This window comes from Durio zibethinus, chromosome 7 (assembly GCF_047325235.1).
Source record: "Durio zibethinus cultivar Kanyao isolate XHJ-2024 chromosome 7, ASM4732523v1, whole genome shotgun sequence".
NCBI classification, from domain to species: domain Eukaryota; kingdom Viridiplantae; phylum Streptophyta; class Magnoliopsida; order Malvales; family Malvaceae; genus Durio; species Durio zibethinus.
This window is the reverse complement of record NC_143168.1, coordinates 18871256-18887113: the sequence shown is the minus strand read 5'-3', so window position 1 is coordinate 18887113 and position 15858 is coordinate 18871256. Positions and strand designations below refer to the sequence as shown.

The 15858-nt window shown below is 29.5% G+C and overlaps 1 protein-coding gene and 1 pseudogene across 2 annotated transcripts; both read right to left on the bottom strand.

Moving 5' to 3' along the window:
* Positions 1-1954: 1954 nt before the first annotated feature.
* Positions 1955-5796, bottom strand: LOC111277436 (ethylene-responsive transcription factor WIN1 pseudogene; annotated as a pseudogene).
* Positions 5797-9030: 3234 nt separating this feature from the next.
* Positions 9031-14040, bottom strand: LOC111276925 (gamma-tocopherol methyltransferase, chloroplastic-like). 2 transcript variants are annotated; one of them, XM_022862901.2, is made up of 6 exons: positions 13561-14034; positions 10830-10999; positions 10490-10594; positions 10129-10332; positions 9775-9877; positions 9031-9416 (listed from the first exon to the last, which is right to left on the bottom strand). In XM_022862901.2, exons 1-6 carry the CDS (start codon positions 13922-13924, stop codon positions 9313-9315), a joined length of 1050 nt encoding a protein of 349 aa, XP_022718636.2. In that variant the 5' UTR covers positions 13925-14034; the 3' UTR covers positions 9031-9312. The 2 variants fall into 2 exon arrangements, with proteins under 2 accessions (XP_022718636.2, XP_022718637.2); XM_022862902.2 differs by lacking the exon at positions 9031-9416 and having other exon boundaries at positions 9828-9965; positions 13561-14040.
* Between the last annotated feature and the right edge of the window lie 1818 nt (positions 14041-15858).

Below are 15858 nucleotides of genomic sequence, written 5' to 3'. Positions count from 1 at the left end.
ATTTTTGCCCAAAAAACACCTTGAATATTCCATTAAAAAAATTAAAGGCATTTTTTTTGGTAAAATGCCTTCACTAATGATTTTTTAACTTCTTTCCCTTGTCTTAAACTTTGGAATCCCAAACTGCTATTACAGAGAATGATTAAAAGCTACATTGCAACCAAATCAAAACTCTTAAATGCATTTAGTTTGCCTTTTGGTTTCTTCATCTCTCTCATCGCTGTTGACCTTTAACAACTCAACATCGTGAACCTCTCTTTTTATTGGTATATCCATATTTTATTTATTTTTTATATTATTTATATTCTTTGATATAGGCTTTTTTGCTATTCCTTGCAATATATATATGTGTTTTATTCATTCCACCATCACCTTAGTCATCCAATCAACTTTCATTACATGTATAGTATTTCTGTGTAGTTTGGTTTAAATATTATGGTTTGTAAAATGGTATTATGAAAATTATGTGTATTTTTTTACTCATCATTTGTTTTGCATGGAACTCTTATTTAAGGTAAGAATCACAGTATGGCTTGTACTCGTAAAATATTATTGATTTGAAAATGTTTTACGTACATTAGTGTAGTAATTGTAGTATGATATTAGTTGTATTTTATTATGTATTGTGTGAAATTTAAAAAGAGTTTGGTGTATTTCGTATAATTATGATCAAAATCACAAGTATTATAGAATCTAAAGAACAACTTCTCCTGCTACTGAACATGAAGAAGACACACTTGTAGTAAAAAAAAAGTAAGGGAAAATAAACAAATTAAAGTGACTGACACAAAAATTAATGTCGAATTCAATCAAAGTGGACAGCCTGTGTCTAATAGAGTTGTGAAGTTGGCTAGTCATATTGGAGCGGTCGTCCGTAATAGCATTTCTATTACATACCATAATTGGCAATGAGTTCCTGATGATCTAAAGAATCTTATATGAGAGTTGGTTATGGTATGTTTATTTAACTATTTCATAAAATTTATTAAATGATCACTTAATTGAAATTCATTGTGTTCATACTAATTGTGGTAAATTTTTAAGGAATGGTTCTACATCTCAATTGAGTGTAAAAAAATTGTGTTGCAATCAGCTGAGAAAGCATTTAGAGATTTCAAAAGCAGATCGATAACCCAATATAATTTACTATTCACTGATGTTGGTGATGTGTTTATTGTTCCACCTTCGCCATATGCAAATGTTATAAGTTATCAAGATTAGACAATTTTTGTTCGAGATCGACTATAAGAAGATTTCTCGATACGCATACGCATTACAAAAAATTATTTATAAAATTTTATGTAATATATTCGATATCTTAATATGTGATTTACGTAATTTTTTTCTTTTCTAAAAAATCAAAAAATAACAAAAGAACATTCAGGCTAAACAAGTATATCACCATCGGACATCAAAAAAAGGTTATGCAAATGTCAAGTATGAGCTTGTAATTATTCACACACTTGTTTTATACTCATAAATGAATATTTATGAACATTCGTTTAATAGATTTTAATTCTTATATAGCGATAATTTATTATGAATCAACTAGCTCTGGCACCGAAGTTTTTAGATGGGATGAGTGGAAACAAAGACATCTAAAAAAGGATGGATCATTTGTAGATGAACCAACCAAAAAAATGACAAAAAAGATTGTATGTATAATTGCTCATTATATCACATATGATTGATTTTGTGCTTGTATGCATAACTCTATTCTTGTATAGATTTGTTGTTACGGCTTATCTTATTATTGTCTTTCAGGATGATTATGCTACTAAATTTAAATCTAGTGAACTGGCAACCCACTATGGTGAAAATCCCTTGTTTTTAGCATTAGGAGCGAAAGAAAGACATGGTCGAGTTCGTGGGGTTGATAAATTTGTGTTGCCATCAAAGCTTTTCGGTAATCAACCCAAAACCCCTCAAATAACGAATGCATAATATAAAACAATCATTGAGCAACAATAGCAAAGACTTGATGACCAAGAGCAACACCTGAACTAACAATAGCAACGACTCGCAACTTTAGAGGTGATGTTGACAGCAATGCAGCCTAGCATGCCTATAGGTCAATCAGATAGCATCATCTAGCTAGGACAAGCTTCCGTTGCAAGTTAGGAAAAAAACCCAACCTCTTGTACCAGCCATGAAGTATGATTTTGCTTATTCACTTAATATTTATTTGTTAATTATATTCATTGATTTGGTTTTAATACTTACATTTCATTATATATTATAGCAGGATGCTAAGACTCAGAGTATGACCCTTGCTTATGCTACCATTTATGTGTTATCTAATTATTTACTTTATCATTTATCCGAAGGAAACTACATTATCATTGAGTCCAAGGATGGGTTATTTGATCATCCATCAATTTCTTACATTGGTAGGGATGAGATTAAAGAATTTTGTAACCTGGATGAAATATCAGTTGCTGATATTGTTACTTATATGAGGTTAGCTTATAAATTTAAATATGTAAAGTCAATATGTATTAATCTATATTACGATGTATTACTAACTAGTATTGTTGATTGTTATCGTACAGCTTCCTATATAAAGAGATCAAGGTGAGACAAATTATCCATAGATTCAGATTCGTTGACCCAAATATCATTAGTGACAAAGTGGTACTGTCATTTTTCATGGTCGTCATGTGACTCAATGTATGCAAAAATGGGCTGATTATTATTTGCTCTCGTATGATGCTACATAAGTTATATTTATACAAATAATTATTCTAACCTTACCCAAATATGAGATGATGCCTAATATGAGTATATCATTCTTATTATTTTATAGTCGTTATTGGCAGCTTATTGTGATTGATATCAATCCTTTTACACCATACTTATTTAATTTCACTTAATCAACGACGATGCCTAACCCTGATATTCAAAATTTTATAGAAAGTTATTACATATTATTATATTATCTTCTGTTTCTTCATAATTATTTTTATTTTTGTATTAAGTAATTTTTTTTCTTTTCAATTTAGGGGAATGTCTACAGTTGCTAAGAAAGCAAAGATAAATTAGGTTTCATTACCGATAAATGTGAAATTTATTCATTTATGCTAAGTTTGTTTAGATTAATGTTTCCTAAACCCACTAAATTTATTCTTCAGGTACCTCATCAACTAGGATATACTAAATGTGAATATTATGTCCTTCGTTTTATGATGGAGATAGTTTTATATGATTTTATGACTACACCATTCAAGGTTAGTTTTAATTTCATAAAATTGTTATATCTTCCAAAAAAAAACTAAATTATGTTTTCGTTTATTAACATTTACTTTTTTTTTTGTAGTGAGAGAGTAAAGGAAGTTTCATGACAGACGAACTTAATGAAGTCCGTAAAGAGTAGTGTGAGTATGTATTATCGTTTAATAAACCTTGAGGTTGGAGATTGTTAGTTGGGTGTAAATATATGCATTTCATTTTTTATAATGTTTTTAACATGTCATGTTGAATGGATAATTTAAGTTTCTAGATTGGGGTATTAGTTTATTATTGGTATATATTTATTTTTTATCAATTGACAGCTTATACAAATACATATATATTGAGTATGATTATTTGAAAAAAGTATTTATATGGCAATGTTATCATTTTTAAATTTGGATGTGTGGTCAATTTATTGAAATGTTATAATGTTCGTAATGTTAATTTTAAAATGTAATTCATAGTACCACATGTATAAACCGAATGTTTTTTAGGCACAAACCTACAACTGACTTCTATAAACGTTTTCAATAATCACTTCCCATTTTTTTTTTTGGATTATTCAAAGCATTTTTATCAAAAAACGCCTTAAATAATCCCTTAGAAAAGATTGAATATTTATATGAATATTTATATAAATAGATTTATATAAACATAGAAAAATATTTATATGAATATAACTACTACTATATGTAGATTATTTATAATTTGACTTTCGATCTAGAATGATTTTAAAATTTTATGAAACTATATTAAAACAGAAATATTGATTGAAGGCGTTTATGACCAAAAACACTTTGAATAATCCCCTTCATTTTTTTTATGACATTACTGAAGGCATTTTTAGGCAGAAAATGCTTTAAATAATCCCTTACAAAATATTGAATGGGGTTATTGAAGGCGTTTCTGCCTAAAAATGCCTTGAATAATTCGTGGATTGGCCAAAAACGCCTTTAATTATCCCCTCAACAAAATTTTTTGTATGGATTATTAAAAGTGTTTATGGACAAAAACGTCTTCAATAATCCCTCCAAAATATTTTTTATGGATTATTGAAGACATTTTTGGCCAAAAATGCATTTAATAATCCCCTCAAAAAAAATTTTGAATGAATTATTAAAGACATTTTTTGATAAAAACACATTTAATAATCCCTTTCAAATTTTATTGTATGAATTATCGAAAGTGTTTTTGACCAAAAATGCCTTCAATAATCCCTCTCCAAAATATTTTAAATGAATTATTGAAAGTGTTGTTGGCCAAAAACACCTTCAATAATGCCATACAATTTTTTGGTTTTGAGCCTATACTGATGGTTTTGTTAATAACCATCAGTATATAACATTTATATTGACAAATAGTAATATACTATTAGAAAAAATTTATTTATACAGACGGTTAAATAACATGTTGGTATAAGTATGGTATATTCTAACGGTATAAAAATCCATTAGAAAAAGTCTATTTTACTGACGAAATTTAATCATCAGTAAATAATTCATGCAAAAAATTTTATGTATGGATTATTAAATGTGCTTTTTACCAAAAATGCCTTCAACAATTTCATTCAATTTTTGTAAGCCAATAGTTTTTTTGTCTTGAACCTATACTGACGGTTACGTTAATAACAGTCAATATATAACATACTTATGTTAACAGATAATCATATATCATTAGAAAAAATTTATTTATACTAACGGTTAAATAAAGTGTTGGTATAAGTATGATATATTATGATGGTATTAAAAATCTATCAATAAAAATCTCTTTTACTAACAAAATTTGATCGTCAGTATAACCAAGCGTCAGTATATAAAAAAAATTTTGTAGTGTAAATGAAAAACAAAGTTACCATTCCCTTTTGCCACACCAAATGAAGAACAGTTCCTATGAAGCAGCTTCTCTATCATTTACAGTGCAATTCTCTCCTCTTCATCCATTTCCCCTCTTAGTTTAAGTCCTACTAACCTTGGGGTCATGAAAGGCAATGCATTTGCAAAAACTTTAGCATTTCCTTTTCCAAGCTAGACAGTCATGACCCAATTGGAATCTAAGCTCTGGCTTGCCCCTTTTTGCCATACCCTTATAGAAGAATTCTCATTGTCAAGCCTCAAACAAGTCATACAAGGAGAAAGTGCCTTGTTACATTTTTTAAGCTTAAAATGAAAGAGTTCAGATAGCTCATTTGGTTGTGATGAATGGAGATTTTCAGTGCCTTCCGGGTTTCCACTTGGTGTTTGTGAAATTGGGAAGTCGATTTTTGCATTTCTGCCACTCATTAATATGGTTGCTTGATCAAAAACTCGGGCTGCCTCTTCAACTATTTCAAATGTACCTAGCCACACCCTTCTCTTTTTGCACTAAAATATAGCAAAATTAAAGGAGAAATGGTGCTATATTGGATATATTACAACAGATGAATGGTTATCAATCCCTTTTCTTTGAAACAAAAAATTTGCTAATTTTTAATTATGTTATTATGAATGAAAACTAGGAATCTCTTTCAAATTAAGTCCTATAGATTTTCTTATTCACCATTACACATGCATGTTTGTGCATTAGCATGGTCTTGAGTTCAAAAAATGCTTAGTGTTTTTTAAATCGATGACAAAATTATAACGTTATCTAAAATCAAAAAACGACACAAAAAAATTTCCCACAAAATAAATTTGCGGAAAAAGTTGGTGACATTTATATTATCATCATAAAACACCATACATTGACATGACAAAATTGTAATGTCATTAATAATTAATTAAAATGTTCAATTTATAACAAAAATTAATAATATTTCTTATCTAATAGAAAAAATTCGTCACAGACAAAATTTAAATTGATGAAAAAATTATAACATCACCTAAAATAAAAAAACGTCACAAAAAAATTCTCACCAAATAAATTTGGCAGCAAGATTTTGTTGATATTATCATGTGATGATTTAATATATCGTCATATAAAATATCAAAATAATATAAATGTGTGACGAAATATATTATTTATTATCTTTTACATACTTTGCGTAATAAAATATAATGCATTATTTAGAAAAATCAACACAATTTGTCAGATTTGTTGTAGTGAATGGCAGACACAAATAGACGTGGGATGCTACTAATATGGGGAAAAAATGGTTTGAAATAGTGTTACTGATGAAAAAGTTTGGATAGAGAAGATTGATGAAGCAGTGGAACCGGACAGGCTGGAGAAAGGATGGGTGCTTAGCTGGGCAATATGGCACACGCGCAACATGCTAGTTAAAAACAAAGGCGGAGAAACTCCACGAGCAACTGCAGTGTTTGATGCTAACTATATTGAGGAAATCAGAAGCGTCCAAGCTGTTGAAACCACTTCTACAAGCAACGCACTTGAGAGTTGGACAGCCCTATCACCAAACTACTATAAGGTAAATTTCGATGGTGCTGTTAACATACAAGAAGGGGTAGGAGAAGCGGGAGTAGTCATAAGGGACAGCACTGGAGAGATTATTGGGGCATCTGCAACAATCATCACGGGAGCTAAAGACCCGTTTGTGGCAGAAGCTAATGCAGCAGTTAAGGGTCTGGAGTTGGCAAGGGACTTGGAATACAAGCTGTAATATTAGAAAGGGATGCACTCGGAATAACAAACCAGCTCAAGAAACAAGGCCCAGACCTCTCCTACGTCGGACACATCCTTGACGAGGCTCGAACATACCAGAACCAATTACAGATAAGCAAAGTTCAATTTACTAAGAGGAAGACTAATTAAGCTGCGCACCTGTTGTTGGGAATATTGACTCAAATCTCATAAGAGATTTGTTTGAGATTTTTCAGATATTGCTTGATGGACAAGAAGACTTGCAAAAGAAGATTTCTAAGAGAAAGAGGATTCTTAATAGGTAAGTTTGACTTGCAAGAGAAGAATTCTAAAAGGAAAGGGATTCTTAATAGGCAAGTTTAACTTATAGGAGAAAAATTCTAAGAGGAGAGGGATTCTTAATGGGCAAGTTTGTATGGTTATAAATAGGTGAAATCTCTACAGGATTAGGTATGAGAAAAAGATGTAAGAGAGTTGTAGGGTTTTGTGGGATAGACACCCCATAGGAGTATTGGGGTTCTACGTCTTATGAGTGTGTATGTTTGTTTGTGAGTGGACTAGAGGAGATTGAGAGGGTCCAAATAGGTATGGTGTATGGGAGCATATGGATATGTGTTTGGTTATGTTAAAAGAATGCACAAGGGTTTGAGTTTGTGTTTGTTTGGGTTGAGAATACTCCATAGGACTAGAGGAGATTGAGAGTGTCTTATGAGTATTGATTGTTGAGTGAGGTTGATGATTTGATGTAAGTTTGTAATTCTCTACAACTAGTGGATCTTGTTTCTCATCCGTGGATGTAGGTCAGTTGGACCGAACCACGTTAAATTGTTATCTCTTGTGTGTTTGATTTATTATTTGATTTCGCTTCCGCTAATGTGATTGGATTAGAAGCTTTTAGCCCAACACCTGTTAGCTAAGCATGCTGTCAACTCGAAAACTGATTTGTATTGGGTTGAGGAAAGGCCACCCATGATTCAAACTATCATTATGTTTGAATGTAATAACATTTAAGTAATAAATGGAGAAGTTTATGATTTAAAAAATAAAATAAAATTATTTGATATTGAAGTTTTTAATTTCACAAATAAAATTAAGATGATAATATCTATTTCATTTATTTTTTAAATATATACTAAGAGATATATGTCACCATCTTAATTTCATTTGTAAAATTAAAAAATTTCACTATCAATATATTTTATAATTTATCTTAAAATAAATGTTATATTCAAACGCATTTCTTGTTCTTTTAGACAATAAAGGAACTATTTAGTTCAGTTTTCAAAGAATTTTGAACAATTTAATAGGAAGAAATAGACAGATCATATCGCCTAAGAATGTTCTATATTGTTATTATTGGATTTTTTTTTTTCCTCAGTAGGTCACTCTGATGATAAGTACAAAAAATCAAAAAGCAAAAGAAGAAAATGAGATTATTGATAATAAACAAGGAGACTTTTTATTTATAATCTTTCTACCCCACATAGCTTGAAAAATCAATGTGAGAAAAAAACAAATATATCTCAGTCATTCTTAAAAGTTCAAGTTAATGGTTTGAAAGATCAATTTTTTAATTTTTAATTTATTTTTTTTATTTTCGATTATATGTTTATGAACATATTTATTTAACAATCATGAATAAGTTCATTTAATTTAAATGAAACAATCCTAAATTATGCTTAAATATAATGTAAAATTTTTTTACTGAACACAAACTTAAAAATAAATTAACAAACCATGAATATAGTAATATCCATTCATAATTACTTTGTTTATACCGTCAACTATTGGTACTCATAAGAGAAAAGACTACGTCTTCTTTTGGTGTTCATCTCAAACCAAAGTAAACTAATTGGGAGTCGGGATAAGAAATAAACATTTTCTTCCTTCAAAATAGATCATAAATATAGTGAAAAATTTTTATATTTAGTTCGTTTGTAATATTAAAATGCAAATGAAGAGAACATTTGAAAAACAATTCATAAATAGGTTTGGGTTTCGTTCATTTATATTTATTTATTAAATTTAATAAATGATCATAAATAATATTTTAAAATTTGCTAATTAAATAAATAAATCACTGGGTAATAAAGTTAGCTTATGTTCTATTTTTTATGCTGTTGCTGTTCCTTTCTACTCCTTTTCTTCCTTTCTAAAATTTAATGATTATGGCTGAATAAGCGATTTTGTTGATAAAGAAGTGACTTTGCAGGCCAGGCGAGGTTGAACATTAAAAATCCTGAATCAAGATTTACTAATGATGAAAATATTACAATTGAACGTACATTTTGTGAGTTGATTGTCCTATTACAGGAGCAATCAACACTTTCAGAAATGAGTGGAAAACTCCACCCTTATTTTATTGTAAACAATCGGCCTCCTATTATGACTTTGAAGTTGAATTATGAATGCTGATGTTTCAAATAATGCACCATCCTCAACCATCCACCGACATTTGAATGCAGCAGAATCAATACACTCCAAACAGTTGGCTGTGGTGCTGATTTACTCAGGTTTCCGGCAGGTAATGATAGCGAACTTGATCACGCCCTTCTGGTATCCTTGGATCATCAATGGCATCACCAATGCACCTTTTATGGCTTTTAATCCTAATCAACTCACAATATGAGCAAAATCAAGAACAAGAAAAGTTCCCTTTTAACCAAAAATTAAAAAATAAATTATTAAATCATATCCCCAAAAGTAGCAAGCTTACGTATGTGAGTGCATGCAAATATGGAACAAGACCTAGAAATCAACAAAAACTGATAATTCTTCTTCCCTTCACTAACAACAGTTCCGGTAAATGAGAACTACCTTTAGAAGTATAATCTAATTTACTCACATGCTCCTATCGGCTTGTTTAAAAGAGTTATTGTCATGATATGGTTCCTTTTCTTAATTATCGAAATGAAACTAAAGCAGAGAGGAATCTAAAATCTTGCAAATAGTGCTAGATTTAGTTACCACTGCGTAGCAGCGATGTGAAGCCCTTCCATGTCAATGCTGAGCGTATCACTGCTGGCCAAAATGGTGCAACATGCTGAGACCAATCGTCAGCCTTTATATCCTGCATTGCAGCTTGTAAATCGATTGTGTTACAAGTGCAAAAGTAGACTTATTAACCCGGTATGACCGGATTGTTACAAACATCACATCTGCTCAGAGTTTTAGTCAGTCAGTCGGCAAAATTAACTAGTTTGTTTTCATCATAGTAATTAATTCAACTATTATATCTCATCAAAAGGTTATACAAGCATTTGAATTGAATGAAATATTGAATTTGAAAGAGGGTTTTAGCCTATTCAAGGAAGTAATTACCTGGAGAGATAGGGACTGAAGTAATTTGACATAATCAGAAGTAGAACACCACTCCGGTAAATAGTAAGCATTACATATCCTGTTAAGCAGCTTTTTCTCCCACGGCTGCAAAGTCTCTTCAGATGGACCAAGATCCCTATGGCACCATGTCACTATTATTATTGTGCCTCCAGGAGCTGCAACTCGCACCAACTCATTAACAAACTGCCAGTTTTGGAGGCAGGGAAGAAATTAACATAAGATGATATAATAAAAAAATGAAGAAAATTCAAGCATGGATGCCAGAGTTCTATGTAGCTCAACAAGTCAAACTTGAAAGGATAACAACAAAATGTAACATATTAATTGGGACAAAGCAAACCTTAGCTTTTTCAGGCATGTGTTCTCCGCTTTCCATAGACCAAACTAGATCAAATTGCCCATCAGGGAATGGTTGGTTCAAAGCATCTGCAACTTGAAAAGAAACCTGCTAATATGGCAAAGTGTTATTTTAAGCATGTAGTAATATTAGAGCCATCTTTGCATCAACAAAATTAAATATATGCAAATATCACATAAACATGGGATTAGCATGGAGAAACAAAACCGCTTTATCAACTGAAGACGATTATGAAGTGACAATAATGTTGTCAATGTAAAATTTCATTATATATGAACAGGATAAAGGCTTGACATGTAGAAAACTGAGAGTTTGCACATACGTTGTCCGCTAGTCCTTCAGCTTTAGCAAGAACATTGGCCCTTCCAGCTTGAACTTGGCTCAAAGTAATGCCTTGGCATTCTGCTCCATATTTCCTCGCTAGGTATCTAGAGCTGCCTCCTATCCCACACCCAACATCAACTATTCTCTTGGGCTGCTTTGCTGGGTCCTCTGAAAGCCAATTCAGAGGTAAAATCAATTGTTAGAAGTTCATCTTCATTTATGGTACCAGCCAACAAGGACCGGCCGGGGGGGAGCATTCTATAGATCAAGAACAAACAGAGCTACAAAACTAATGAAATATGTTAATTTCGGCCATCAATTAAGGCTACGATTGGATGTAACTTTCAATGCGTATTTTTTCTTTTTTACAGTTTGCTTCCCAAAACTTACTAAACAAATTATATTTGATTAAAAAGGCAAATGACTAAAATACAATAAACATAATAATTCTGTATAAAAATAAAACTTTTTATTTTGTTCTCTAAATCAAAATTTTAATTTTTAGTTTTTCAAAAATATTTTTCCAATATTACAAATATCTTTTTTACTAAAATATTAACTATTAAGTCATACCTAAGTTGTTAGAAGTTTTTTTTTTCTTTTTTTTTTTAACAAAATCATATAAAACCCACATAAAACATTTGAAATAGATACAACAAACTCCTTTCTTAGGTAAAAAGAGAGGTTCGATGTGAGCCAATCAACCCCTATTACGTAAATTAAAAGGAGACAATTAATCAATTTAATTTGCAAAAAAATATGATTTGTAGCTTAATCTAATAATGTTAAACATAATACGGTATCATTTACGAAATCAATATGAAAATATATATTGATGTATTTATATGAATTTAATTTATAATTTTTTGAATTTTACACAAATTTAATGCAAATCAGACAAAATAAAACAAATTACCATTATCTTTTTGTAACCAATGGACAACAGAGAGAGTTAACTGTTAAGCCAAGTGGTCAGTTAAAGACATAAAAAAAAAAAAAACAAATTGCATAAATCGGAAAGGAGACAGAATCAATCTTTGATACGTATGTGGCGATCTATAACTAGCTCAGGTCCAACTCTAACTTAGTATCAATTATTAAATTAATGTAAACATTGTGAAGAGATACATTGAATTTTTGTAAGTTGAATCTGTTCCTTTGGAGCCTAAAAATTGACCCCAAAAAAATTAATTTCAGAAACCTCACCCAATAGTGATAGAAACATGAACAAAATGGTTAAAACTGAGAAGCGGTCAGCATTCCACCAAAGTCTAAACCTTTCTTTTCAAAGAAAATTTCACCTGAATGTTTAAATTTGATCTTAATTCGACTATAGTTTAGAAATTGAAAAATAAACCTTTCTTTTCAAATTAAATTCCACCTGAATGCTTAAATTTGATCTTAATTCGAGTATAGTTTCGAAATTAACAAATAAACCTCTAATAAAATTTTAAAATAACCTTAATAATAAATAAAAGAAATTTGATAATTATCTTTGAAATTGTATACTGACTTAAAAAATAATAGCTTAATGATTTTATCCTAATTACACAAAATATATATTTTTCATTTAAAAATTGTATTATTGTTAATTTCTTTCGAAACTAACGATTAGAAAATAAACTCAAGACAATTTCTTCTTGAATTTTTCTTTTTCTTTGTCAACAACTCCTTTTTTTTTTTTCTTTTAAGTCTTACAAAACCCATATCAAAACTCAAAATTAAACCCTCAAAATCATATATGATTTTTTTTTTGTTCGTACTGACAAAACTATTAACAAATTCTTAAGACAGGACTTACATGTTCTGTCAAATAAATTATAATAAAATAAATAAATAACCATTCAATTTTAAGAGTTTTTAAAATGATCATTTAAATATTAATTTTTTTAATTTAATTATTTAATTGTAAGTAAATTTTTTTATTACTTAATCATTAAAGATTAACGAAATGCTAATGTGATATTATCAAATGATATAAGTGTCACATGACACATTCATATTATCTAACAAGTTATGTGACATTATTGATGTTACATTATAAATTTTAAAATAATAAATAAATTTCGATCATTTAATTTTTTAAAATTTTTATTTTGATTATTTAACTTCGAAAATTTTATGATTTGGCCACAATAATAATTTTTCAATTTTTATAAAAAATAAAAATAAACATTAATAATTTTATTGCAAGAAAATAAATTATAATTTTTATTTTATTATAATTATATAATTTAAATTTAAAAATAAATGAATATTATCTAATTGTCAAAATTATTAAAATAAAATTACTTTAAAATTCAATCAATCTAAATAAATTTAAATAAGTATTTGATATTTTATACTATCAGGCTTCTAATTATAATAAAAATTCATAATCTTAATATAAAATTTTAAATTCATATTTTAAATTTAGAATTTAAAATTATATTCTTACCATACAATAATATTAAACTAAACCTAATAAATTCTCGGTTCTCCTTGCAGATTTAAAAATTAAAAAAAAAAAAACCTTAATAATTATGTTTTTTCTTGTAATTAATTAAAATCATAAATAGCCGTCGTTCGGTCAAGCCATTTGCCAGTTGCAGACTTTTAGAGATCTCCGTCTGTAACTCCTGACGTTGAGACTATCGTTTTAACCAAAAACAACGATAAATTCCACAACATAACCATCTGTCCATCAGAAAACCGACACGTGGATTGAAAAATATACAAAGAAAACGAACCCGATATTCCAGCGAAACGGAGCGATTCTTCGATCATTCGGATCTGGGCGGCTCGATGATCGGTACCCGAAACATTGGAATCGGGGTCGTAAAAGCCATGGTGCATATGGTCACCCCAAATGTCTTCCCAAAGCCCAGACGACTTGTCGTAAAATTCCGCTATCCCAACCTGCAACGGACGTCCGTCGGGCGTGGTCGAGGCAGCCGCCTTGACACGTGTGGCCATGAAGCGTGCGTCAGATTGACACCTGCGGGAGAAAGATGAGGAAGGAAATGAAACCGAAGGACGTGGAGGATGAGAGCGTTGCCACTTGTAAGGGAAGTAGGGGAGCGGGGAATGGTAAGCATGGAACACGGAAGCCATTTACTTATAGGTTTTTTTTTTTTTTTTTTTTTACAGTCCTCCTTGGTTCAGTTATTGTAGTGGCAATTTTGTGATTATAGGAGTGTTGGGAGGGTAAAAGGAAGAGCGGTGAGGTTGGTAGAGCGGTGAGGTTGGTGGGGCGTCGGAATAGAGGAAACGATTGACAAAGAGAGAAGGAATGTTGGGACGGGGATAGCGTCGCAATAAAAGTGTGGCACAATTAGGAGGGGCTTTGGATGGGGAATGTACGTGGGAATATTTTCATATGAAATTTAAAAAATAAAGAAGGTTTTTTAGGTGTTTTTCTAAAAAAAGAAAAAAGAATATTCATCTATAACATAATAATATAATAAATTTAAATGTCAATAATGGTAATAAATTCATAACGTACGAGCATGAAATATTAGGCAAATATTAAATGCCACCACCTTTATTGTTAATATACAAACAGTGGCTTTCACAGTAACATGCTATGCGGAAAAAGTTTTTGAAGAAATTATCAAAATCATAACATTAAGATATCAATTACAAAATTAAAGCTAAATAAATTTTTTTTCATTTTTTTAAGACGGGACAGTTATGTATAAAACATTTTCTTTTGTTTTCACAAATAATTTAATTCATTATAAAGTTAGTTCTTGCTATTGGAAACCAAATCCCAAAAATTTTAGTATGAGACATTTTTGTAAATATTTTTTAATTCAGTGTAGATACTATTTGATGATTTTAGTGGGTAAGTTATTAGGTTTATAAATAAAAAAATTTTTAATAAAATTAGGAACAATAGAAAAATATAAGGAGGATTGCAGCATTTTGTGCAATTAAATGTGTAGACATCTCATAAAATTCAAGGAAAATGAAAGTGTTTATGGGCATGAATGTTTTATGATTATTTGATATTTAAATTGAAATTGTTGTATTTGTGAGTTGGGTTGATGCGCTTTAAAATATAAAAATACAATCTAATTTTTTGAAGCATTACTATGATTAAATTCAAAACCAAAAATCAATATGCAAAAGTCTAAGGACCCAATGTAGATTTGAATTAAAACTGTCATAAATGAGATTATAAGTACACATATTCAAGACTGTTAATAGCAACTAACTAGAAAGTAATTTTGCCAACGAAACCTTCTTTCAACGGCAAAAAAGAGGCTTTGGAATTTAAGGTTTCCCGTAATTTTTTTTATTGAGATATCTAATTTTAAATTTAAAAAAATTAGAAATAGGTATAATTAAAAAATAATTAGATAGTATCCCACACGTTACTGTACTTCAACAATAACAATTAAAATCACTAAAATATATTTGTACGTATTTGTTTTATTAACTTATGAATTATTAAATTTTTTAAAAACAAACGTGAATATCTGTCATGAACAAAAAAAAATTTGAAATGGGTTTAAAATTTTTCTGCACAAATCAATAAATTTATGATCAAATTTTTTCAATATCTTTCGAATTTGTAAGTTAGGTCTTTTAATTGATGGATTTTACAAAAGAGAATTGTAAATTAGTGAGTATATTCATAAAAAAATTTTAAGAATTTAAATAAAATGATAAAAAAAATACTTACTAATTGGTGAATATTTGTTTAAAGAAGAAAATTTTGAATGAAAATTGAAGGATTAAAAATGGGTAATTTTTTTTAAAGATTTTTTTATAAAGGCTTTTGGAAAATAAACAATATTAAATAGATTAACAAAAAAAACAGTTAGATAAAGAAGAAGAAGAAGAGATTTCATCATCTTTGGGTTTAATGAATTAAACTTTTTAATTCCTCTTCATGAATCGATTAATTGTGATAATGGGAAGAAAATTTCAATAATTACTGAAATTAAATACTTGTTTATTTGAACATTCTTTTGAATAATTGTAGAATTTTAATTTGCAAGTTGAAAGATCAAACCAATTTGTAGAGTTGAACAATCAAA

Bases quoted from the DNA above. Each gene is read 5' to 3' on its own strand.
- LOC111276925 (XM_022862901.2), bottom strand. From the start codon at position 13,924: ATGGCTTCCGTGTTCCATGCTTACCATTCCCCGCTCCCCTACTTCCCT. The intron at 9,878-10,128 runs GTAATTACTTCC...GCTGCAATGCAG, and splicing joins TTCAGTCCCTATCTCTCCAG to GATATAAAGGCTGACGATTG. The intron at 9,417-9,774 runs GTAACTAAATCT...TGAGTTGATTAG, and splicing joins CACATCGCTGCTACGCAGTG to GATTAAAAGCCATAAAAGGT.